The sequence below is a fragment of the Salvelinus alpinus genome, chromosome 14 (assembly GCF_045679555.1).
Source record: "Salvelinus alpinus chromosome 14, SLU_Salpinus.1, whole genome shotgun sequence".
Taxonomy (NCBI): domain Eukaryota; kingdom Metazoa; phylum Chordata; class Actinopteri; order Salmoniformes; family Salmonidae; genus Salvelinus; species Salvelinus alpinus.
The window spans coordinates 12511803-12538959 of NC_092099.1; the positions used below are offsets into that span (position 1 = coordinate 12511803).

The following is a 27157-nucleotide window of genomic DNA, read 5'->3' on the forward strand; positions in this document are numbered from 1 at the left end:
AGATAATTTAATATTAATTTCTCTACTATAAGCCGCCTCTCCAATGTCATTTTAGAGAATTTGGTAGTACGTTGAACCGGCCTCACAACCACAGACCATGCCAGCCCCGGACCTCCACATCCGGCTTCTTCACCTGCGGGATGGTCTGAGACCAGCCACCCGGACAGCTGATGAAACTGTGGGTTTGCACAACGAAAGAATGTTCTGTACAAACTGTCAGAACCATCTCAGGGAAGCTCATCTGCGTGCTCCTTGTCCTCACCAGGGTCTTGACCTGACTGCACTTCGGGGGCGTAACAGACTTCAGTGGGAAAATGTTCACCTTCGATAGCCACTGGCACACTGGAGATGTGTACCCTTCACAGATGAGTCACAGTTTCAACTGTACCGGGCAGATGGCAGACAGCGTGTATGGCATTGTGTGGGCGAGCGGTTTCCTGATGTCAACATTGTGAACAGAGTGCCCCATGGTTTCGGTGGGTTTATGGTATGGGCAGGCATAAGCTAAGGACAATAAACACAATTACATTTCATCAATGGTAATTTGAATGTAGAAATACCGTGACGAGATCCTGAGGCCCATTGTCTTGCCATTCATCCATCACTTCATGTTTCAGCATGATAGTGCACAGCCCCATGTTGCAAGGGTCTGTACACAATTCCTTGAGCTGAAAATGTCTCAGTTCTTCCATGGCCTGCATACTCACCAGACATGTCACCAATTGAGCATGTTTGGGATGCTCTGGATCAATCTGTACGACAGTGTTCCAGTTCCCGGCAATATCCAGCAACATCGCACAGCCATTGAGGAGGACTGGGACAACATTCCACAGGCCACAATCAATCGCCTGATCAACTCTATGCAAAATAAATGTGTCGTGCTGCATGAGGCAAATGGTGGTCACACCAGATAGTGACTAGTTTTCTGATCCACGCCCCTACTTGTTTTCAAGGTATCTGTGACCAACAGATGCATATATATTATCCCAGTCATGGGAAATCCATAGATTAGGGCCGAATCTATTAATTTCAATTGACTGATTTCCTTATATGAACTATAACTCAGTAAACTCTTTGAAATTGTTGCATGTACATTTTTGTTCGGTGTAGTTCTCTCTTCTGTAATATAACAAAAGTTGTGCTTCTCAGAGAAGATGCGGTTGTTAGGGAAAATACATCTAAATCATACATCATTAGTGTGCGGTTGTGTTTAAAAGAGACAATCTGTGTTTGCTACAGTTGTTTTTTAAACTTTTATTCAATTGATGATATATACCCATTGACTCTTGAAGAATATTATTTATACATTTTGTCATGAGCTTAGTAAGACTGTCGTACCACATCAGAACCGAAAATGCAAGCTTGTTTAACTCCATTGTTTGTAAACAATGCAATTGTTTGCATTGTATAGCCTCAAAACATGGTGAAAACTATCATTTTGATATCATGGATGATCAGTCGTTGCATCCACACCTGTCTATGAATTGGAGAGTAGTTACATTTCTCCATCTCCATAACATTATTGTTAGACCTGCAGATTGCTAGACCTGCAGATATTATACAACATATTGGACTATGTTTGACTTAAATACATAGTATAGTTGAAATAGGCATTATTTTCAAGTCTTATATAAAAAAGATATATAGATGACAAATATAATAGGTTGGGGAGGGAGGGGCAGCTCCCAAGTAACAATTATCTTTATGGGTATAGACCTTGTGTGTCCTGTACAAATCAGGCATAGCAGTGAGTGCGTTACTCAGTAACATTTACAGTCATTTTGCATGTTGCCTAGCACTACATACAGTATATTATGGCACGAAGCGTTCAATGTGCAACTTCAAGCTTTGGGCACTTAAAAACATCTGAGGTAGCAGAGGAAATCGGTACATTGTAAATCATCCATCTTCTTCTGATAGGTCACAGTTTCATTTCCTGTTCCTCTGGATTGGTTGATCCAGTTCCAGTCACACACTGTAGGGCAGGAGTGTTCCCTGCTGAACAGCAGCAGGCTCTTTTGGCATCACAAGCTGAGCATGCTCACTGCTGGGTCGTATTCATTAGTGCACACCATATAGGACTGGGCGATATGGCCTAAAAAGCTCATCTAAATGTTTCCAATCCTAAGGCCGATTCACGATATATATATATATCGTGATTTTTTAAATGTTTTCTTTAAATAAGCTTTGTTGCACAATTAAAAGGTCAATACACCGCATTTCAAACGGTCAGAAAGAATCGAATGAATTCAAGGCTTTTGAAGTTATACCTAGGCTAAATAGAAGCCTTCCACAACCATAAGACCCATTAATAATTACATTGTTTTATCAAATTGTATTTAACCTGCTTGTTTGCAATAATCACTGATCTGGCTTCCAAGTCTGTCTATGAAAATGCCCTTTTTTTTTCTTCTTTTCTTTACCCGAACCATGAACTAATAATGACCAACTTCTCTTAACAGGCATTATAGAAAGTTAACACAGGTCTCATAAACAATCTCTCAAGCACAAGCCCACGTGCTAGTGAGTAGCCAGCTAATCTCTACATTTAAAGTCTAGCCAATTTGGATCTATTTGCTTGCTAGCAAGGTAGCTAGAACAGTTGAACTGTTCTGGACACAACCTCCTGTCTGTCTCCAACTGTTTGAACAGCATGCTAGCCTGTCCACTTTGTTCACATGTTGGAATCAAGTGGTCTACCTTATATAAAATTGTTCTTCTTATGCTCATTGCACATTTATAAAAACACACACTAGACAGCTAGCACATTAACAGTATGTGGCTAAAATGCTCCTAGCGGTACTTGCTACCAAGTACTGCATTTCTGTCACAGTGTGACAGAAACTGTGCATAAATGTTCCACAATCATGTTCATTGATACTCCAGTTTTAGGAGGGTCTGGGAGTCGAGACATAAAAAGGGTATAGTTAGAAAAGGTAACTTCTCCTCTGTTACAGTAAAACAATGTCTCATTGTGTTTGGGTGTCCATGTGACCAATTCTGTTGGACCAACCCTCAAATGCAAATAGAAGTGATCTTTAATGTTCGATGTGAGTGGCATGGGGAAAGGCTTGGTGTGTGTGTGTGCAAGTGGGAAGGTGCAAACAGCACAGAAGGAGCGAAGGAGATGAGATCAAAAAAGACTTCATGAGAACAAGCGGACATGAACGCTCATAAAACTAAACAAATCTTGATTCTTGCAATACAGGCATTTGTAACACCGTGCTAAAACCTACATTTACTAACCACAACAAAACATGTTTTAATGAGAATGTCTTATTGGATAGGTTTAGGTAGTCCCTCCTTTTCTTTTGTTTGGTTTCTAATTAATACGACCCAGCTGAGTGTTTCTTGTTTCAGTGTGGTCTTGAGGATGCTTTGCTCCAGACCAATAACAGTACATTCTGGTGCGCCAGCCAGTGGGCTAGCTAATCTTTGATGTCCTTGAGTACAGTCACCTGAGAGACGGTTTTCTTGACCCTCAGCGCGGTGAGGCGAGCTGCAGCGTTGGCATACCAGCACTCGCGCATCAGCTTGCCTATCACCCGCAGTGCCTGGTGAATCAAGAAGGATCATGTTCAATCAACAGGTCAAAATTGTACATTTTGGCTATTTAGCAGACACTCTTGTTCAGAGCAGAGCAACTTAGAATTACAGTAAGTGCATTCAAATAAGGTAGGTTAGACAACCCCATATCAGTCATTGCAAGTAAAACCTTCCTCAAAAACAGCAGTTCAATTTACAGAGGTACAATTCTAAATGCTAACCAAGCCAATATACAATAAGTATATTGTATTCCCAATCGGCCCTATGGCTCTGTAGTGGAAGCTAAATTATTTTGTATTTTTTTTAAGTCTAGGGTTGTAAAATTAGTCCAAAAATTCCTAGGCTTCCCGTTCTGAGGATTCACGGAGTTCCTGCTTATTCCCTACCGATTCCAGGAATCTTCCAACCGGGGTTTCTGGAAAACCTGGGAAAGTTGCAACCCTATCACAGTCAAAAAAATGTATCTCACCTCACAGCTCTGCCACTGGTTGGGAATGTTGGGTCTCAGTTTCTGGTCACAGACTATCTTTCTCATGTCCTCCACAGAAGGATCTGAAGGCACCATATCATAGTAAGGCAACTGAAAATCTTCTTGAAGTCCTGTGGGGGCAAAAAACAAGCACATTTCTTCATTTCCCTGGCACAAATGTACCATCCTTCATCAGTTCCATGGCAATATGAGAAATTGTGTTTACTTAATATCAGTGGTAAAATTATAATTCATTAATATTCATTAAATGATGAATCACTGAATAAAGTATATGCATCGCCTACCCAATAAACCAATAACTGCATCAATCACTACTCCAGTGTCATTTCTCTGAGTGCATTAGCTGCACAGACTAGACTTCCATTTCATTTGCTTAATGTTGCTTTTGTACTAAGAGTTAAATAACTTGAAGGTGTCCCAAATGGCACCCTATAGTGCATACAGGGAATACAATATTAGCTTCAGCTTTAAATACTGTCATTTCTAGTAGCCTTCCATTGTATTTCCTTCCGGTCGCTTTTGTACTAAGAGTTTAAAAAGACGTACCTCTGATGGAACACCTCCTTGCCAGTTCCCAGAACACAAGGCCCAGGGAGTAGATGTCTGCCCGCTTGAACGACTCAAAGCTGCCAATATTTATCGTGTCATCCAGCAGTTCTGGGGCCATGTACCTGCCGAGGGAGGATGAACTCGTTAACTACTAACCAACAGTGGTATTAGGGTGAGTGAGTCAACACTGACACATGTGAAGACACTCAATGTCCTGGCAGAGATACAGACAGGCAGGGTTGGAAATTATCACCATCCACCCGCCAAATGAGAGTATAGTTTGTCATCGGCGGGTAAGAATGTACTATAGCTATATTTCACACGCCATGTTGGCGGGTGGTCACACAGAGCATTTGGGAACTGGTTTTTTTTGTTAGATCGTTTTGTTCACGTGCTAGGTTGTTTATCAAAGTTAGTTTGAGTTTGCTGCAACTGCCTGCTGCTAGGAAGACATCACAGTCTGAGATTATTTTTCCATCACAGACAAGCAAGTGCCTTAGTTGCCACGGTAACAGCCCGTCCCTTAAAGGGCAGCTGAACATTTTGGTCTCACCTAATGACTGTGCTTGATTGAGGATGGATCACTCCCAAAAACGTTTATTCATTAACCTTTAGTCATTGCTCTCCTTGATTTATTTTTGTGCTTCTACATTTCTACTTATGACAACATCATGTACTTCTTGTAAAAAATGTCAGCATTGAGCCCTGAACTATAATAATAAATAAGCTGTATCACTCAGCATTTTGTGGCAGGCACTTTGGTGATTCTTGATGTTCAGTTGTAGAACTGTTTATCTGTTTTTATTATTAGATCGAAATGATTCATTTTAACATACATTGCTTAAAAGAAGCAGGTCACAAAAATTAAATGAAATTAAGAAATATAACCCATTACTTCTTACTAGTAATACATTTTTGGGGGGTGATTTGTGGTGTAATTACGGAGAAAAATATATTTTGTAAAGTAAAAGAATCTTCCACCAGTGGCTGTTGGACCAAAAAGTTAATTTCCCACCCTGCAGACAGGCAGCAGACAGGCAGCAGGCACACACAGACAAAGACATGTTATTATTATATAGACAGAAGACAGGGCTCCATGTGAGCAGCGGTCCCATCACTATATTAACAGTTAACAAACGGCACATGGTGTCCTAAAAATAGGAGCTCTGAATGATGAAGGTAGCACGTGGACGAGGATACCTGTCGGCTAGCCATCAATTTCATAAACAAACGAGGGCAAGGGAGATGTAAAGACTTGGATGCGTCCCAAATGGCACCCTATTCCCTAGTGCACTATTTATGACTAGAGCTGTGGCATTTTGGACACACTCAAAGTCAATGTGAGACCTTCCTGATCGTCGGCCAATATTGCTCCCTCCATCTCTCTAAAAAGGATATAAAAAGATAAAATACTAATACTTGAAAAAGTCGATCAAAGTGGCCAATAGACATGCCCATGCTCTTTTCTCTCAGTTAAAAGCTGCCTAGTTACCTCTTTGTTCCTACTCTGTGATTGGACGGTATATCAATGATGTTGGTACTGGAGTCGTGTTTCACAGCCAATCCGAGGTCTGCTATGACAGCCGTCCCATTCTTCTTCACCAGAATGTTTTTAGACTTGATGTCTCTGTGGGCGATGGCAGGTTTCCCTGTAAAACACATCACAACTCATAGTTTTATTACATGTAATTTCAATAACTTGCTAAAGTGATACATGGGTTTATTGTCACTGGTGTATGGCCCTTGCAAAATACATGTCTAGTGCTATGAATGGATGCACACATTACAACATAGTTATTCAGGGTTGGGCAGGTTACTTTCTAAATGTAATCTGTTACATTTACTAGTTATCTGTCCAAAATTGTAATCAGTAACGTAACTTTTGGATTACCCAAACTCAGTAAAGTAATCTGATTACATTCAGTTACTTTTAGATTACTTTCCCCTTAAGAGGCATTAGAAGAAGACAAACATTTATGTTACCAATTGAACAACATCTATTGCAGGATAAAGCAATGTTAACGTTTAAATAGCTGGCCATATATGGATGTTAAATTTTACTTTATGGGTTGGTTGTGTAGGCTTCTTCTACCCCATCGCTTTCTACTACATATAATAATACGATTAAATTACATCTATACATTAAAAACCAAAGTCTATCAGAATTCCAGTCATTCCAGTAAATGTTATACCCCTTGATCTTCAAGAATAGGACTTGGAAATATGGAAGAATAGATTAGCCTAATTGTTTTACCTGAGTATAACCCCAAAACTAAGGACTTAATAGCCAGCCATACTCTGTTGTTCATGATTTTGTTGTCATGGAGGACTGATTGGGCTCATTGATTCAGGTTGAAAAATAATGCTGCCCTCATGGAATGGCATGCTTTGAGCACTACTGAAAGGTGCTATTTACATGTGAAAAATGAATGCCATATGCTGCATTTGCTATAGGCCTATTGTTTACCTATTTGTTGGTGACAATTTGATATCTTGATAATGTACAGCTGTTTAAAAGGGCAAATCCACAGTTGAAACAATAACAAAATGGTCGCCCCTGTTTTGGTAAAAAGCTGAGGGATGGGCCTGGAGAAATGTAACCACTCTCAAAGTAATAGACGGAGCTATGGATGCAAAGACTGACCATCCATAATGTGATGATGCTTTGATGGTGACCCTGTCTGTGATTTATTTAGAATTCAAGGCACACTTCAACACCATGGCTACCACAGCCTTCTGCAGCGATACACCATCCCATCTGGTTTGCACTTAGTGGGAGTATCATCTGTTTTTCAACAGGACAATGACGCAACACACCTCCAGGCTGTGTAAGGGCTATTTCACCAAGAAGGAGAGTGATGGAGTGCTGCATCAGATGACCTGGCCTCCACAAACGCCAGACCTCAACCCAATTGGGATGTTTGGGTTGAGTTGGACCACCGAGTGACGGAAAAGCAGCCAACAAGTGCTCAGCATATGTGGGAACTGTGTGGGAACTGAAAAGCATTCCTCATGAAGCTGATTGAGAGAATGCCAAGAGTATGCAAAGCTGTCATCAAGGCAAAGGGTGGTTACTTTGAATATAAAATATATTTTGATTTGTTTAACACTTTTTGGTTACTACATGACTCTATATGTACTATTTCATAATTTTGATGTCTTCACAAAGAAAAAACCTGGAATGAGTGTGTCCAAACTTTTGACTGGTAATGTATATATCATTTATAAGTCCAAAAATGGATGTAGCAACTACAGATTGCCCCTTTAAGTCTATCAAAAGTGTGCGAGTTTGAGCATGTCTCCATTAGGTATATGGATTTTTTTTTTTATCAGCATGAATTAGATTGAGCAATAAAAAAAAAAACTTTTATTCCATAGGCTGGGATCCGCACTATGCAGCTGTTGCAAGAGCGCATATTTTACTGGCTGTCCACTGGTTTCAAAAACAATGATTGATAGGCAGCTTAAACTTCTTGAATTCAACCATTATTGGGTTCAAATACATATTTAGATTTGTGAACAGCCATCTACAACAACCACAATCCATAAGTTGCAAATAGCTAAATGACAGAGCAGCAGTGTGATTCACGTCAATGCGCTATGTAGATATCAATAATAAGTGATAGCTGTATCGCCGTAGACTACACCACTGCTGTAATCCTTACCGCCAAACGTTTATTGAAGTTGGATAATCTTCAGATGCCAACATCATTGGAAGACATAGCTTCGACTGTAGCCAACAAAAGCCTATTCCTGCTCTTTTCCCGCGAGTCATCAAACACATTTGGTGTGTCATCATAGTGGTCTCTGACTTGTGGTCAGATTCGCTCAAGGTGGAACAAATTTAAAAACTTGGACATTCTTTCAATGTGGATTTGAATGTCATTGAGAAAACAGAGAAGTGTCAAAGATTTTTTTATGCAAACATCCTTTCCGAATTTAAAAGTAATCCGCGAAGTAAACCTCGAAGTAATCATCTAGTTTTTCAAAAGTATCTGTAATCTGATTACAATATTTACAGTTACCAGTTTTTTTGTAATCCCTTACATGTAACGGACTACATGTACATGTAATCCGTTACTCCCCAACCCTGGTGATGGTTATATTTCATGTCTATTCAATAACTTGCTAACATGGGTAGATGTTTGTTGTCACTGTTATATAGCCCTTGCAAAATATATGCTTACAATAGATTAACAGTAGTACATTGCAAACATGTGAAAGAAAAAGAAAGAAAAATAATTCAGAAGAAACAATTTGTATAGAAATAAGGCTATCGGTGTGAATGCAACAAGATCACATCAGCAAGTAACTAGCAACACAAAAAAGTGTGCTTTGGAAAGTAGCTTTTCTAAGATTAGAAAGAGGATTTTCTATGGTTGTTCTGTTATAAACGGAGGCCCTCGCCAAGTCCCTGTAATTATAGTTCTGACCTTTGGTGAATCATTATTTCCACTACAAGAATACATGTCAATCCTGTGGGATGTTCAATAGAATATGTAAAGTGGGAATGGCATCAGTCCTAAACTAGACTGACAGATACACAGGTGTTCTATTGTTATTGAAGCCTATACCACACTACAAATAAGCCTTGTAGTGTGTGGTATATCTGTGGACCTGTAGGATACAGAGACTCTAAATATGCTACATTATATCAATCACTCTGAATCTAAAAACGATAGTCATCTTAAATTCCCATTACAGGAATGTAAAGATCTAGGCTGAAAGGATTTGCGGTGCCAACACCTCACCCTGAGTGCCAATGATCTCCATGTGGAGGTGTGCCAGGCCGCTGGCGATGGACAAGGCCAGAACGATCATGCCGTCCACAGACACTGTGTACCTGTTCAGGTAGTCGAACAGGGAGCCGTGCTCGTGGTACTCTGTCACCAGCCACAGCTGGGTCCAAGAGCCGTTATCTGCAGAAGACAGCAAAGGGCATGGTCATACACCTGGGGTTAGTGTACAGTCATACTTGAGAACGCTTCTCGTCACACATTAAAACAATGTACATGACATGAAATGTAGTTAGGGCCAGGAGCTTTTCCTGCTTAAGTCACTACATAGTCAAAATAGCATATCAAGGGCAGTTATATCAAGGATGCGTCCCAGATAGCACCCTATTCCCTATATAGTATATAGGGCTCTGGTGAAAAGTAGTGCACTATATAGGGAATAGGGTGCCATCTGGACCAAATATGTCAATAAGTTCCTTTGTTATCAGCTGCAATGAATCCCAGGATATTCTCGTGTCGGAGCATGATGGTCTGATAGATCTCTGCCTCTCTGAACCAGGACCTCTCGTCACGGGATGAGAAGATCTTCACCGCAACGTCCTCCCCTCGCCACTTCCCTCGCCACACCTCCCCGAAGCGGCCCTTCCCAATGGTCTCCTGCAGCACGATAGTCCGAGCTATTGTCCGTTGTACCAGCAGTGGTAGCCCTGTAAAGCAAAACAAAAAATCAGATGAATCAGTTACAAATGCTCTGTCACGAACAAAATCCAATTATAAACTCTGAGTTCAGTGTGTTGTTACTCTCACTTGCTGCCCAATTTTCAATATTAAAACATCAAATTGATTTAAAATGCTAAATTCGTTATGAGGTCCATCTATCAGAGCACCATTACCTGCTCTCCTCTGGTGCATGCCTAAATAGAATCACCATTAGAGACCCATTGACTTGATGGGGGATGCCCATTCTAGTGATTATGTTTCTATGACTGTACATTGAACCATACATGTATAGACTCTCTCTTACCGGAGCCTGAGCCAGAGGTGCTCATATCGTAGATGAGGTCTTTAAGACACTTATCGGGGGACATAAGACTTTGGTCATCCAGGGGCTCCTCCACGTCATTCTTGTGGGCCCGGTTGTAGGCACAGGGCTGGCCCTGCACCACACACACACCGAGCAGGATGCTCACACAGAGCAGGGTAGAGGGAACCAGGATGACTGCTGCCAGCTCCAGCCTGCCCCAGCCGGGCTCCTCCGAAGGCCTCTCTGCATAGCCAACACAACACAGACACAGCAACATACTGTAAGTACACTACACACTACGTAAGAAACAGAGAAGGTCTTATTCAATAACAAGACTTGATCAGTAGATGAATGTGCAATGGCCCACACATTTGTGATATAAGATTTAAAAAGGTGGATGGGGATTTTTACATTAGGGATCAAAAAGAAAAATACTTCCTGAACCCAAATCATACATAGGCTAATACTTCTCATTATTTCCATGCCCTCTAGTGGTGATTTTCAACCACTTTAGTAATTAACCCATTACTACCAATAATGTAGTCATTACACGCTGTTGCAGCTTGTGATCAAAATGTGAAGCTGAAATCTCTACCAAAACAAATTCAATTGTATTTGTCAAATGCGCCGAATCCAACAGGTGTAGGCTTTACCCTGAAAAGCTTACTTATGAGCTCTTTTCCAAATGTAAGAAAATTAGCAAATAGAAAATAGTAACACAATAGATAAGGAAGCTATATACAAGGAGTACCAGTACCGAGTCAATCTGCAGGGATACAAGGTAGTTGAGGTAATACGTACATGTAGGTAAGGGTTAAAATGTATTAGGCAATCAGGATAGATAATAAACAGAGTAGCAGCAGTGTGTGTGTGAGTGTGTGTGTGTGTGTGTGTCGTCGATATGCATGTGTGTGTTTTGTGTGTGTCCGTGTCTGTTGGAGTGTCAGTGTAAGTATGTCTGAGTGTGTGGGTAGAGTCCGGTGAGTGTGCATCGAGTCAGTGCAAAAATGGGTCAATGCAAATGACCTGAATGCCAAAATAGAGGTGTTCAAAGTTGACCCATTTTGCATACCACACCCTACATCCATGTCTTCATCACTGAAAAACAGTTGAGTTTGATATAATTTGAAAGCTTACAAACAGGGTTATCAAACAGTTGTATAATTTATTGACAAAAAAACTTTTTTATGAAAAAATGTGTAAACACGTATGTTGTAGCGAAGAACCTATTTTACATCATCTGAGGTGTCCGTGTTGTGCCCGTCATCGGTAGAATGAACCTAACCCAAGTTCAGACCACTGCAATTTAGCCGGTACACTACTGAAATATAAATTAAATGTAAATGTTAACTTCTAAATATAGCTGTGAGCAGCAATGAACGGGATTCACAGGATGACAGAAAGGACAAAGCAAGCACTCTAGCATGTATGCGCTACCTTCCTTTATGTACAATCAGTGGAAGCATACCTTGAGGTATCTCTCAATACCACAAGGATGACGCTAGTGAAGTTTAGTCTAGCAGGTAATCATTGTTCAAATCATTACTTATAGTGTATTGAGTTTGTATACCAATTCTGTGGTCAATTTGGCTAAGTGTTTAAGTTAAGATTTAGGAAATATATTCAGTGTTATTTTCAAAATGTTTCACATTGTTCATCTGCATAATTTTTATCTAACATTAATTTTCACGAGACAAAGTCTACTTGATTTATAGTTATTGCTATAGTATCCTATGGTGCCACTGTTGCCAATGACATCTATAGTGCCACCAACTTGTCTGGTGCAGCTAAGGTTGCAAAGAATTTGTATTCACACAGCTTCTAAGGACATATACATAAGGTTTACATACCAAAGTTCATGGCCCCATGTCCATCGGTTGAGTTCTTATATCCCTGGTGTGATATGGTGCCATCTAGTGGTGTAGCGTGGCCCACTTTGAATGCAGCAACTAATCATTCTCAAATTCATTAGAGGCTAATTACACTGAACCAAAATATGAATGGAACATGTAAAGTCCCATGTTTCATGAGCTGAAATGAAAAATCCCTGAAATTTTCCATATGCACAAAATATTATTTCTCTCAAATGTTGTGCACACATTTGTTTACATCCCTGTTAGTGAGCATTTCTCCTTTGCCAAGATAATCCATCCACCTGACAGGTGTGGCACATCAAGAAGCTGATTAAACGGCATGTCATTATACAGGTGCACCTTGTGCTGGGGACAATAAAAGGACACTCTATAATGTGCAGTTTTGTTACACAACACAATGCCACACATTCTTCAGCATTGCGGGAGCGTGCAATTGGCATGCTGACTGCAGGAATGTCCACCAGAGCTGTTCCCAGAGAATTGAATGTTAATTTCACTACCATAAGCTGCCTCCAATGTCGTTTTAGAGAATTTGGCAGTATGTCCAACCAGCCTCACAACCATAGACCACACCAGCCCAGGACCTCCACATCCGGCTTCTTCACCTGCGGGATTGTCTGGGGGGGGGGGGGGGGGGGGGGTTACCAAGTAGGTGGGCCTATGCCCTCCAAGGCCCCCCCATGGCTGCACCCCACTGTAACTCAGTAACATTTTTGAAATTGTTGCATGTTGCGTTTATATTTTTCAGTATAATTGAGTCAATCTGATTTATGGTTCATGAGAAAGATTTGTTAAGTATACATTTTTTTCATTAGCATATTTGCATCTATAGTTACAGTGCGGCCATATTTGAATGCAACAAAAACAAAAACAAATCTCAAAACCATTAAACACTGATGTAGTGTGTCTAAATACAAAATATGTGGTGAATCTGACATTTGGTTCAGGAGGAGATGATTGCAGTGATTTTCAGCCAACATGACGCCCACCCTGTATTCAAGAGCATGCAGTGTCTCAACCGATGGTGAGCACAACAATTAAAATAGGGTCTACAACATACACTCAGCGGCCAGTTTACTAGGTACACCCATCTAGTACTGGGTCGGACCCCCCTTTGACTCCAGCTCAGCGTTCAACACCATAGTGCCCATAAAGCTCATCACTAAGCTAAGAACCCTGGGACTAAACACCTCCCTCTGCAACTGGATCCTGGACTTCCTGACGGGTCGCCTTCAGGTGGTAAGGGTAAGCAACAACACATCTGCCACGCTGATCCTCAACACGGGGGGCCCTCAGGGGTGCGTGCTTAGTCTCCTCCTGTACTCCCCGTTCACCCATGACTGCGTGGCCAAGCACGACTCCAACATCATCAGAGGCTCATCCAAGATGGCGTAGCAGTCGGACGTGTGTTTGTATTGTCCTGTCGCGTGTAAATAGTAAATAGTAAATAGTCTTCGTATTTTTCGTATACATTTCGTATATATTTTAATTTCACTTTCCATCTAGGAACTGAATATACATTCCTACATTCCGCCTCACCCAATGTGGTACGGACCTGCTATTTTTTTTATACTTTAGAACCGTAACCCCAATCAGAAGCTAGCCAGATAACTAGCTACTAGCTAGTAGTCAGTTAGCCACTGCTGCGGTCTTCACCCTCAACTCGGACACAGCCAGCTTCAATACCGGGCCAATACCTGCCAGTCTGCAAGCGCGATATCAACCCAGAGCATATAGGACTGCTTTTTCTCTACCACATCACCGGATTCCTGACGCAAGCTCTGGACAATTACACCGTATCATCACAGCTAGCTAGCTGCAACCGAGTGGCTACTACTGGCTAACACCTCTGTCCCGAAGCAAGCACCAGTTAGCCTTGAGCTAGCCTCGAGCTAGGCCCATCTGCCGGCTAGCTGAAGAGGTCTACCAGCGAATTCTTGGGCTACAATACCAGCTACAAGCTAATTTAGCCATTTTTTTTGCCGCTGCTAGTAGCTTTTACCTTCTGCACAGACACCAGCCCTGTTATTAGCCTGGATATTACTCACCAATTTACCAGCATCGGACTGTCTCTCGACAACAACGCCGGATTCCTGCCGTAATCCCTGAGCCACTGCTTCTGATCCTCACAGCTAGCTTGCGGCTAGCGCAGCTAGCGCCACTGCCACGAAGCTAGCACCAGTTAGCAAACACAATTCTACAATTCACAACCTCTCTTTCGCCATCGCCATCTGGCTTGGATTCTCTGTCGACACGACCACGTCTGAGCAGACCCCCTCCGTCTGAGCAGACCACCCCCCGGGCTACTAACTTTAAACGCCGCGTGCTAGCTTAGTGGAGGCCTCCCTGCTCCATCTACGGCTGCCCCCTGGACACTATGATCACTTGGCTACATAGCTGATGCATGCTTGACTGTCCATTAATTCACGGTACTCCATTCTGTTTATTTGTGTTTTATCTGTCGGCTCTGTGCTTTAACTCAGGATCTGTGTGTAGTTAATCCGACCCTCTCTGCCTAGTCGTCGCCATTTTTACCTGTTGTTGCTGTGTTAGACTAGCACCCTGTTATTGCTGCTGTTATCTTACCTGTTGTTTTAGCTAGCTCTCCCAATCAAGACCTGCAATCACTTTATGCCTTATTGTATGTCTCTCTCAAATATCAATATGCCTTGCATACTGTTGTTCGGGCTAGTTTTCATTATCATTGTTTTGGTTTGCAATGGACCCTGTAGTTCCACTCTCCGTACCTCTGATACCCCCTTTGTCCCACCCCCCACACATGCGGTGACCTCACCCATTGAGACCAGCATGTCCAGAGATACAACCTCTCTTATCATCACCCAGTGCCTGGGCTTGCCTCCGCTGTACCCGCGCCCCTCCATACCCCTGTCTGCACATTATGCCCAGAATCTATTCTACCACGCCCATAAATCTGCTCCTTTTATTCTTTGTCCCCAACGCTCTAGGCGACCAGTTTTGATAGCCTTTAGCCGCACCCTCATCCTACTACTCCTCTGTTCCTCGGGTGATGTGGAGGTAAACCCAGGCCCTGCATGTCCCCAGTCACCCTCATTTGTTGACTTCTGCGATCGAAAAAGCCTTGGCCTCATGCATGTCAACATCAGAAGCCTCCTCCCTAAGTTTGCCTTACTCACCGCTTTAGCACACTCTGCCAATCCTGATGTCCTTGCCGTGTCCGAATCCTGGCTTAGGAAGGCCACCAAATATTCTGAGATTTCCATACCCAACTATAACACTTTCCGTCAAGATAGAACTGCCAAAGGGGGAGGAGTTGCAATCTACTGCAGAGATAGCCTGCAAAGTTCTGTCATACTTTCCAGGTCTATGCCCAAACAGTTCGAACTTCTAATTTTAAAAATTAATCTCTCCAGAAATAAGTCTCTCACTGTTGCCGCCTGCTACCGACCCCCCTCAGCTCCCAGCTGTGCCCTGGACACCATCTGTGAATTGATCGCTCCCCATCTAGCTTCAGAGTTTGTTCTGTTAGGTGACCTAAACTGGGATATGCTTAACACCCCGGCAGTCCTACAATCCAAGCTTGATGCCCTCAATCTCACACAAATCATCAAGGAACCCACCAGGTACAACCCTAAATCCGTAAACATGGGCACCCTAATAGACATTATCCTGACCAACCTGCCCTCCAAATACACCTCTGCTGTCTTCAATCAAGATCTCAGCGATCACTGCCTCATTGCCTGTATCCGCCACGGGTCCGCGGTCAAACGACCACCCCTCATCACTGTCAAACGCTCCCTAAAACACTTCTGCGAGCAGGCCTTTCTAATCGACCTGGCCCGGGTACCCTGGAAGGATATTGACCTCATCCCGTCAGTTGAGGATGCCTGGTCATTCTTTAAATGTTACTTCCTCACCATATTAGACAAGCATGCTCCGTTCAAAAAATGCAGAACCAAGAACAGATATAGCCCTTGGTTCACTCCAGACCTGACTGCCCTCGACCAGCACAAAAACATCCTGTGGCGAACTGCAATAGCATCGAAGAGCCCCCGCGATATGCAACTGTTCAGGGAAGTCAGGAACCAATACACGCAGTCAGTCAGGAAAGCAAAGGCCAGCTTTTTCAAGCAGAAATTCGCATCCTGTAGCTCTAACTCCAAAAAGTTCTGGGATACTGTAAAGTCCATGGAGAACAAGAGCACCTCCTCCCAGCTGCCCACTGCACTGAGGCTAGGTAACACGGTCACCACCGATAAATCCGTGATAATCGAAGACTTCAACAAGCATTTCTCAATGGCTGGCCATGCCTTCCTCCTGGCGACTCCAACCTTGGCCAACAGCCCCGCCCCCCCCCGCTGCTACTCGCCCAAGCCTCCCCAGCTTCTCCTTTACCCAAATCCAGATAGCAGATGTTCTGAAAGAGCTGGAAAACCTGGACCCATACAAATCAGCTGGGCTTGACAATCTGGACCCCCTATTTCTGAAACTGTCCGCCGCCATTGTCGCACCCCCTATTACCAGCCTGTTCAACCTCTCCTTCGTATCATCTGAGATCCCCAAGGATTGGAAAGCTGCCGCGGTCATCCCCCTCTTCAAAGGGGGAGACACCCTGGACCCAAACTGTTACAGACCTATATCCATCCTGCCCTGCCTATCTAAGGTCTTCGAAAGCCAAGTCAACAAACAGATCACTGACCATCTCGAATCCCACCGTACCTTCTCCGCTGTGCAATCCGGTTTCCGAGCCGGTCACGGGTGCACCTCAGCCACGCTCAAGGTACTAAACGACATCATAACCGCCATCGATAAAAGACATTACTGTGCAGCCGTCTTCATCGACCTGGCCAAGGCTTTCGACTCTGTCAATCACCATATTCTTATCGGCAGACTCAGTAGCCTCGGTTTTTCTAATGACTGCCTTGCCTGGTTCACCAACTACTTTGCAGACAGAGTTCAGTGTGTCAAATCGGAGGGCATGTTGTCCGGTCCTCTGGCAGTCTCTATGGGGGTACCACAGGGTTCAATTCTCGGGCCGACTCTTTTCTCTGTATACATCAATGATGTTGCTCTTGCTGCGGGCGATTCCCTGATCCACCTCTACGCAGACGACACCATTCTATATACTTCCGGCCCTTCCTTGGACACTGTGCTATCTAACCTCCAAACGAGCTTCAATGCCATAAAACACTCCTTCCGTGGCCTCCAACTGCTCTTAAACGCTAGTAAAACCAAATGCATGCTTTTCAACCGTTCGCTGCCTGCACCCGCACGCCCGACTAGCATCACCACCCTGGACGGTTCCGACCTAGAATATGTGGACATCTATAAGTACCTAGGTGTCTGGCTAGACTGCAAACTCTCCTTCCAGACTCATATCAAACATCTCCAATCCAAAATCAAATCAAGAATCGGCTTTCTATTCCGCAACAAAGCCTCCTTCACTCACGCCGCCAAACTTACCCTAGTAAAACTGACTATCCTACCGATCCTCGACTTCGGCGATGTCATCTACAAAATAGCTTCCAACACTCTACTCGGCAAACTGGATGCAGTTTATCACAGTGCCATTCGTTTTGTTACTAAAGCACCTTATACGACCCACCACTGCGACCTGTATGCCCTAGTCGGCTGGCCCTCGCTACATGTTCGTCGTCAGACCCACTGGCTCCAGGTCATCTACAAGGCTATGCTAGGTAAAGTGCCGCCTTATCTCAGTTCACTGGTCACGATGGCTACACCCACCCGCAGCACGCGCTCCAGCAGGTGTATCTCACTGATCATCCCTAAAGCTAAAACCTCATTTGGACGCCTTTCCTTCCAGTTCTCGGCTGCCTGCGACTGGAACGAATTGCAAAAATCTCTGAAGTTGGAGACTTTTATCTCCCTCAACAACTTTAAAAATCTGCTATCCGAGCAGCTAACCGATCGCTGCAGCTGTACATAGTCCATCTGTAAAACTACCCACCCAATTTACCTACCTCACCCCCCATACTGCTTTTATTTATTTACTTTTCTGCTCTTTTGCACACCAGTATCTCTTCTTGCACATGATCATCTGATGATTTATCACTCCAGTGTTAATCTGCTAAATTGTAATTATTCGATTTATTGCCTACCTCATGCCTTTTGCACACATTGTATATAGATTCTCTTTTTTTCTACCATGTTATTGACTTGTTTATTGTTTACTCCATGTGTAACTCTGTGTTGTCTGTTCACACTGCTATGCTTTATCTTGGCCAGGTCGCAGTTGCAAATGAGAACTTGTTCTCAACTAGCCTACCTGGTTAAATAAAGGTGAAATAAAATAAAATAAAAAATTAAGTTTGCCGGTGACAAGGGTGGTAGGCCTTTTATTTTTTTATTTAGTCAATATTTTCTCAAATATTTTTTTTGTTTTGTTTGTTTTTTTAAATGCATTTTTGGTCAAGGGCTTGTAAGTAAGCATTTCACGGTACATGGCACATGTGACAAATAACATTTGAATGACTATGTTTCACTCCATTACGCTGCTATTCATTGATTATTGATTGCCATTACCTTAGTATGTATCTATTTATCCTGCTACTCATCCCTATTACTCCTGTTTACATGTATATATTGCCATTAGTATATAATCATAAGTACAGTGCATTCAGAAAGTATTCACACCCCTTGGCATTCTCCACATTTTGCTGTGTTACAGCCTAATTTTAAAAATGGATTACACTTAGATTGTCGTCGTCACTGGTCTAAACACAATATCCCATAACGTCAAAGTGTAATTATGTTATTTGAAATGAATTTTTTTTTTTATTAAAATAAATGAAAAGCTGAAATGTCTTGAGTCAACAAGTATTCAACCCTTTCATATGGCAAGCCTAAATAGGTTAAGGAGTAAAAGTTTGCTTAACAAGTCACAAAATAAGTTGCATGGACTCACTCTGTGTGCAATAATAGTTTTGAACATGATTTTTTTTATTGACTACTTTATCTCTGTACCCCATATTATCTGTCAGGTCCCTCAGTCGAGCAGTGAATTTCAAACACAAATTCAACCACAAAGACCAGGGAGGTTTCCAATTATTCGCAAAGAAGGGCATCTACTTATTGGGAGATCAATTCACTTTTGAGCATGGTGAAGATATTAATTACACTTTGTATGGTGTGTCAATACACAGAGTCACTACAAAAGATACAGGCGTCCTTCCTAACTCAGTTGCTAGTGAGGAAATAAACCCCTGAAGGATTTCACCATGAGTCCAATGGTGACTTTAAAACAGTTAGAGTTTAATGGCTGTGGTAGGAGAAAACTATATATATATAACGTAGTTACTACACAATAATAACCTAATTGCCAGAGTGAAAAGGAGGAGGCCTGTACAGAATACAAATATTCCAAAACATGCATCCTGTTTGCAACATGGCACTAGAGTACTACTGCAAAAATGTGGCAAATCAATTAACATTTTGTCCTGAATAAAAGGTGTTATGTTTGGGATAAATCCAATACATTAGAGTACTACTCTCCATATTTTCAAGCATAGTGGTGGCTACATCATGTTATGGGTATGCTTGTAATCGTTAAGGACTGTGGAGTTTTCCAGGATAACAAATACATTATATGGAGCTAAGCACAGGCAAAATCCTAGAGGTAAACCTGTTTCAGTCTGCTTTCCACCAGACACTGGAAGATTAATTCACCTTTCAGCAGGACAATGACCTAAAACACAAGGCTAAATATACACTGGAGATTCTAACCAAGAAGACAGTGAATGTTCCTGAGTGGCCGAGTTAAAGCTTTTACTTAAATCTGCTTGAAAATGTATGGCAAAGCCTGAAATGGTTGTCTAGCATTGATCAATAACCAAATTGACAGAGCTTGAAGAATTTTTTTAATAATAAAAATTTAAAATAAATGGGCAAATGTTGAACAATCCAGGTGTGGAAAGCTCTTACAGACTTACCAAGAAAGACGCACAGCTGGAATCGCTGCCAAATGTGATTCTAACATGTATTGACTCAGGGGGTTGATTACTTATCAAGATACTGTATTTTAGTGTTTTCTTTTTTCATCCACTTTGACAGAGTATTTTGTGTAGTTTGTTGACAAAGAAATACAATTAAATCCATTTGAAACCGACTTCGTAACACTACAAAATGTGGAAAAAGTCAAGGGGTGTGAATACTTTGAAGGCACTGTATTTACAGTATATATTCCTGCGACCAGTCACTTTTCAGCCCAGTTTACATGTACAGTAGGGGAGTGCCGAGTATTCGGACAAAATGAGTAAACAGTAGTAACGGATATGAAGAATTTTCCAAATACGATTTTTACACAAGTATGTTTTGTAATTATTAATGATCGTGATTTTCAGCTGCCAGCACGCATGTTTCTTTCACTCAGTGTGAAGTGCTGTGTGCTATAATCAACTATTTGCTAGTTCTTCTGTCTGTAAAGAAATGGGCGGGGTATCGGTTGAGCCTGCTGCAACGATTGGATTATAAACAAGCCGCTCTGGCTGTACCTTTCCTCGTGGAAAAAAACATGAATATACTGTTTGTAGTAAGCACTGTGCAATACTGTATAATAGTAAAGATTACCACGGACCCAGTATCAGTTTTTGTCTCACACACTATCTGAATGAAGGAGAGGAGACATGAATGGCTGTAGCTTTTTAAAATAATTAAGCCAACAGTGTAAACTGCTTGACCATGAAGAGGCAGGGCATTCTACCTCACACATTTATAGTTTGTTTCTTGCTTTATACGTGTGGGTCGGCTGTAACTCACGCTACGTTTATAGCTAATCTCTTGCTATATACAGTTGAAGTCGGAAGTTTACATACACCTTAGCCAAATACATTTAAACTCAGTTTTTCACAATTCCTGACATTTAAATCCTAGTAAAAATTCCCTGTCTTAGGTCAGTTAGGAGCACCACTTTATTTTAAGAAAATGAAATGTCAGAATAAGAGTAGAGAGATATATTTCAGCTTTTATTTCTTTCATCACATTCCCAGTGGATCAGAATTTTACATACTCAATTAGTATTTGGTAGCATTGCCTTTAAATTGTTTAACTTGGGTCAAACGTTTCGGGTGGCCTTCCACAAGCTTCTCACAATAAGTTGGGTGAATTTTGGCCCATTCCTCCTGACAGAGCTGGTGTAACTGAGTCAGGTTTGTAGGCCTCCTTGCTCGCACACACATTTTCAGTTCTGCCCACACATTTTCTATAGGAATGAGGTCAGGGTTTTGTGACGGCCACTCCAATACCTTGACTTTGTTGTCCTTAAGCCATTTTGCCACAACTTTGGAAGTATGCTTGGGGTCATTGTCCATTTGGAAGACCCATTTGCGACCAAGCTTTTAACTTCCTGACTGATGTCTTGAGATGTTGCTTAAATATATCCACATAATTTTCCATCCTCATGATGCCATCTATTTTGTGAAGTGCACCAATCCCTCCTGCAGCAAAGCACCCCCACAACATGATGCTGCCACCCCCGTGCTTCACGGTTGGGATGGTGTTCTTCGGCTTGCAAGCATCCCCCTTTTTCCTCCAAACATATCGATGGGCATTATGGCCAAACAGTTCTATTTTTGTTTCATCAGACCAGAGCACATTTCTCCAAAAAGTACGATCTTTGTCCCCATGTGCAGTTGCAAAACGTAGTTTGGCTTTTTTAATGGCAGTTTTGGAGCAGTGGCTTCTTCCTTGCTGAGCGGCCTTTTCAGGTTATGTCGATATAGGACTCGTTTTACTGTGGATATAGATACTTTGTACCTGTTTCCTCCAGCATCTTCACAAGGTCCTTTGCTGTTGTTCTGGGATTGATTTGCACTTTTCCCACCAAAGTACGTTCATCTCTAGGAGACAGAATGCGTCTCCTTCCTGAGCGGTATGACAGCTGCGTGAACCCATTGGGGTTTATACTTGCGTACTATTGTTTGTACAGATGAACGTGGTACCTTCAGGCGTTTGGAAATTGCTCCCAATGATGAATCAGACTTGTGGAGGTCTACAATTTTTTTTCTGCTGATTTCTTTTGATTTTCCCATGATGTCAAGCAAAGAGGCACTGAGTTTGAAGGTAGACCTTGAAATACATCCACAGGTACACCTCCAATTGACTCAAATGATGTCAATTAGCCTATCAGAAGCTTCTAAAGCCATGACATCATTTTCTGGAATTTTCCAAGCTGTTTAAAGGCACAGTCAACTTAGTATATGCAAACTTCTGACCCACTGGAAGTGTGAAACAGTGAATTATAAGTGAACAATTGTTGGAAAATTGTTGGAAAAATTACTTCTGTCATGCAAAGTAGATGTCCTAACCGACTTGCCAAAACTATAGTTTGGTAACAAGACATTTGTGGAGTGGTTGAAAAATTAGTTTTAATGACACCAACCTAAGTGTATGTAAACTTCCGACTTCAACTGTACGTGGTTGGCAGGACTTAAGGGGACGTGTGTTTATAACCGTGCTTAGTCCTGCAATGGTCACCTCTCGTTAATCTAGCTACTTTGCATAGCTCGTTCACCGTGGTACACACAGGAGTCTAGGCAAGATGGCTGCACCCTGTGAGAGATGAAACGCGGTGCGCCTTGCGACACCTAGTTCACTCTGTGGAGAACTGCAAAGCCCGCTGGAGCGAAACATACAGTCTCCAGATCTTGCGGGGTAGGCGCGGTCCTCAAACCCGAAGGCTATAACCGGGAGGATTCCGGTGGACAGACAAGTTACACAGACAACTAAGACAAACCCTCAGCGCCGCAATACTGGTAGTCCAAACCGAGTATCGCCCAGGTTGGTACACTGTCACAAGTAATAAAAACAAGGACGAAAACCCAAACGAGATGGCACAAGCCAAATCGAGTGGGGGGACAGCAGAGCACCCTGATGGAGAAGCTTGTTTTGCCAACAATACATACCATGGAGTCATGCATTGCAAAGGACAACTCAAAATGTATCTTGGTGATATGTCCAGTCAGGTCCATAATTATTGGCATCCTTGATAAAGACAAAAAAAAGATAAGGGTGCCCCGTTTTCAATACCCTAGCACACTCCCCTTGTGAGGATAACCATAGCACCGTTTCTAATCCAAGTGCTAATGTTTTTTATCAATCTCCAGGCGGTGCTATGGTCAGATGTTATGAAAATAGAGCTCTTTGGCCACGCACACCAGTGGTGAGTCTGGCGTCGAAAAACGGAAGCATATGCAGAAAAGCACCTCATACCTAAGGTCAAATATGGTGGGGTATCTTTGACGTTATGGGGCTATTTTGCTTCCACTGGTCCTGTGGCCTTTGTTAAGGTCAACGGCATCATGAACTTTACCAAGTATCAGAACAATTTAGATAAAAACCTAGTTGCCTCTGTCAGGAGGCTGACACTTGGCCGCAAGTAGATATTCCAGCAAGACAATAACCCCAAGCACACATCAGAATCCACAAAGAAATGTTTAATTGACCACAAAATCAACATTTTGCAATGGCCATCTCAGTCTCCGGACTTGAACCCCATTGAAAACCTGTGGTTTGAATTGAAGATGGCAGTCCATAAGCGCAGACAAAGGATAACAAGAAGGATCTGGAAATATCCTGTATGGAGGAATGGTCTAAGATCCCTCCCAATGTGTTCTCCAATCTCAGAAACATAAGGGGAGGGTGATAGAGTATTGAAAACAGGGATGCCAATCATTTTGACCCCTATCTTTTTTAGATTTTTTGAAATTAGGCTACTTGTTCAACCACATCTATTTCTCTGAGCAATTGTATTAGTATAACATTTCCAAATTTTCTGGAGCATGCAATATAGCTCAGTATTTATATTATTTATTTTATACAGTCTTTTTTGCTCATCTTTATCAAGGGTTCCAATAATTATGGACCTGACTGGATCTTGACTCTGAAATCATCCATGTACTGCCAGGCATATGGCTGTGCTGCCAGACATAATCCTAATGCAGTGCAAGTCTAACCTTGTCATTATGTTTAAATAATGAGCAGTTGACATTTTACGGTCCTTGATTTGTTCAGTGGGTGGATGGGGACAATTTGGTTAGAAACAACCATTTCAGGGACAACAACATCTCCTTCTCAAAAACTCACATTTGATAAGATTAGAATGCTAGAATTACCATGGAGATACTAGTGTAATAAAGTAATACAAAATGTCATAATAAAGTAATAGAAAATAATGTACTAAAGCAGTATTCTTTCTATGTTGAACAGTTATTTTTCAAAGTTGAAAATAGCCTTAATATCACCAGTACAGAAACTGCACTCAGTGTAGAGCTGCTGCTACACACCTTGCACGTCATTTTAGCTGCTTGCAACAGAGTTGCTTTTCTATTGCTTTGTGAAACAACCCCTGTGATATTAATGTGTCAACATACTGAATTGTAACTGGTTGCATTCTACCGTCATATCATACTGCGCTATGATTGGTTAAGACCACCCAGGTCATGAGGTTATTTTCCGTCGATCATGACCGAAGACACATGAACATGCCAGTTATAGCTAGCTAATAAAGAGCTATGTTGTTTTATAAAGATCCTGTCGTACTGCATTTTATACAAAGCGTGCAAAGCAAGACACCCCCCTGACACTAATAAGCTGCTCATCTGCAACTTGGATGCATCCAGATGAAATTTCAACTTTGATTGGCTGTTGCTTGCAACTAGTTGCGCAAAACAAACCCTTTTGTCACATGATCCATTCGAAGGTTCAGAATTTCGACCAATTTGTCATGTCAACACAGATAGAACAATGAGACAGATATTTCACCGGATGTATAGATGTGAAGCATCCGCTTGGCGTTTCCACTCACTACCAAATGTGGTAGTGAGAGGAAACCCACTAGCCGGCAATGCGAGAAGATGGATTTTACTGTATTGAGATGGATTTTGGCTGACATTCTGCTAATTGAACTGTGTTAGCTATCTTAGTTCGTTGCTAGTTTGGTTAGCTTGTTGCTAGCTAGCTAGCTGTCTTGGTGTTTGCAATGTCATTTTGGCTAGCTAGCAATATTTTACAGGCTGCATGTCTTATATATCCTTGCTGTTACAATAACTAAATGGTTGGATAAACAAATTATTTGTGAAACCACAACGTAATGCAGCAGGTGACATGGGGTGAGTTTGGAATTCTCAAACAAGCAGCTTCAATTTGATTGGCTCTTGCATGCAATTTTAATCGCGTTTGAGTTGCGGCAAGTAGCCTAGTGGTTAGAGCGTTGGGCCAGTAACCGAAGGGTTGCCGGATCAAATCCCCGAGCGGACAAAGTAAAAATCTGTCGTTCTGCCCCTGAACAAGGCAGTTAACCCACTGTTCCCCGGTAGACCGTCATTGTAAATAGGAATTTGTTCTTAACCGACTTGCCTAGTTAAATAAAGATTACATTTTTTTTTTTATGAGTTGCTTCATGTAACAGCAAAGTTGCTTGAGATGTTGTCACTTGCAACCATAGGAGGTTGGTGGCACCTTAACTTGGGAGGAAGGGCTTGTGGTAATAAATGCAACTAGAATTGTATGAAGTTGCTTTGTGTAACCCCAGGCGAAAGCTTAAGTGGTGTCATGTTTGTTTGACCTGGTGGTCTTAGCTATCCCCAATACAGCAATAGTCTTTGAGTGTCCTCATCTAGTAAGATGTCTTGCAACATCGACAGAGTGAGAACTGTACACAGAGTCATATGTGAACACAAGTCGACAACCCAAGTCAAGTATTTCATAACATGTCTTTCCCTTTTACCTAAAAGCCTATTCTACCACATGTCCCAGTAGAGCAAAGAAATCACTCAACGAAAAGTGCAAAACAACAGGAAATCAGCCTCTAACCTCCATTGCCCTACTGGTTAAAAGATACTGGAATGTTTTTCAACATGCATATCAGTTGGATGCACTTGGGACATATCTACTTCCCCATGTGCTTTGAGTAGGCCACTAATCTTTTTGGGTGTAATGTTGGGAGGTTACTTTGGGGGCTGCATTTGTTAGGGAAGCAATCTCAAGTCATTCATCATTTTTGACAAATTCAAATGTTCTTATCCAAATCACAATACCTCCATCTCAATATTTATGAGATGGTATGAAAGTAGGCACATTTATAGAAATCAACGTCAGCTGTTTGAAATAAAGACTACCTTGTTTAATTTTTCCCCAAAACACAGACAACTCCAATGGTTTGCCTCAACACGGAGGCAGTCATTCTGACAAGACAGATACAGTATTTTGCACGCACAGAGACATGTTAGTATAGATTTTCTGGATGTTTTTACATTTCTAAAGGACTCTTTGAAGACTAGCCCTTGGTGGGCTAAAAGAGATCCTAATAAAATAAACCGTCTAACATTCCAACTGTAATGGGCTAACGTCATCTCATCTGCCCTTTGCACTTTCAATCATGTGGTCTACTCTTTACAATAAGAACCATAAACATAGCAGCAGTGGTGTAAAGTACTTAAGTAAAAATACTTGAAAGTACTACTTTAGTACTTTTTGGGGTATCTGTACTTTACTATTTATATTTTGACAACTTTTACTTCACTACATTCCTAAAGAAAATAATGTACTTTCTACTCCATAGATTTTCCCTGACACCCAAAAGTACTCGTTACATTTTGAATGCTTAGCAGGACAGAAAAATTGTCTAATTCACACACTTATCAAGAGAACATCCCTGGTCATCCCTACTGCCTCTGATCTGGCGGACTCACTAAACACAAATGCTTAGTTTGTAAATTATGTCAGAGTGTTGCAGCGTTCCCCTGACTGTCCGTAACTTTTAAAAAAAGAAAATGGAGCCTTCTAGTTTGCTTAATAAACTCAGAAAAAAAAGAAATGTCCCTTTTTCAGAACTTTTATAGAAAATTCGTAAAAATCCAAATAACTTCCTAGATCTTCATTGTAAAGGGTTAAAAACACTGTTTCCCATGCGTGTTCAATGAACCATAAACAATTAATGAACATG

The 27157-nt window shown here is 41.8% G+C and overlaps 1 protein-coding gene across 1 annotated transcript in view; it reads right to left on the minus strand.

Moving 5' to 3' along the window:
* Window positions 1–1229: 1229 nt before the first annotated feature.
* Window positions 1230–27157, minus strand: part of LOC139538431 (activin receptor type-1C-like) — a 38488-nt gene continuing 12560 nt past the window's right edge. The window contains exons 3-9 of the mRNA XM_071340439.1: window positions 10346–10588; window positions 9800–10028; window positions 9337–9506; window positions 6078–6234; window positions 4583–4707; window positions 4016–4146; window positions 1230–3554 (exon numbers count right to left, since the gene is read on the minus strand). Coding sequence (XP_071196540.1) covers window positions 3429–3554; window positions 4016–4146; window positions 4583–4707; window positions 6078–6234; window positions 9337–9506; window positions 9800–10028; window positions 10346–10588 — 1181 coding nt within the window. The 3' untranslated portion in view covers window positions 1230–3428. The remainder of the gene's footprint in view (window positions 3555–4015; window positions 4147–4582; window positions 4708–6077; window positions 6235–9336; window positions 9507–9799; window positions 10029–10345; window positions 10589–27157) is intronic.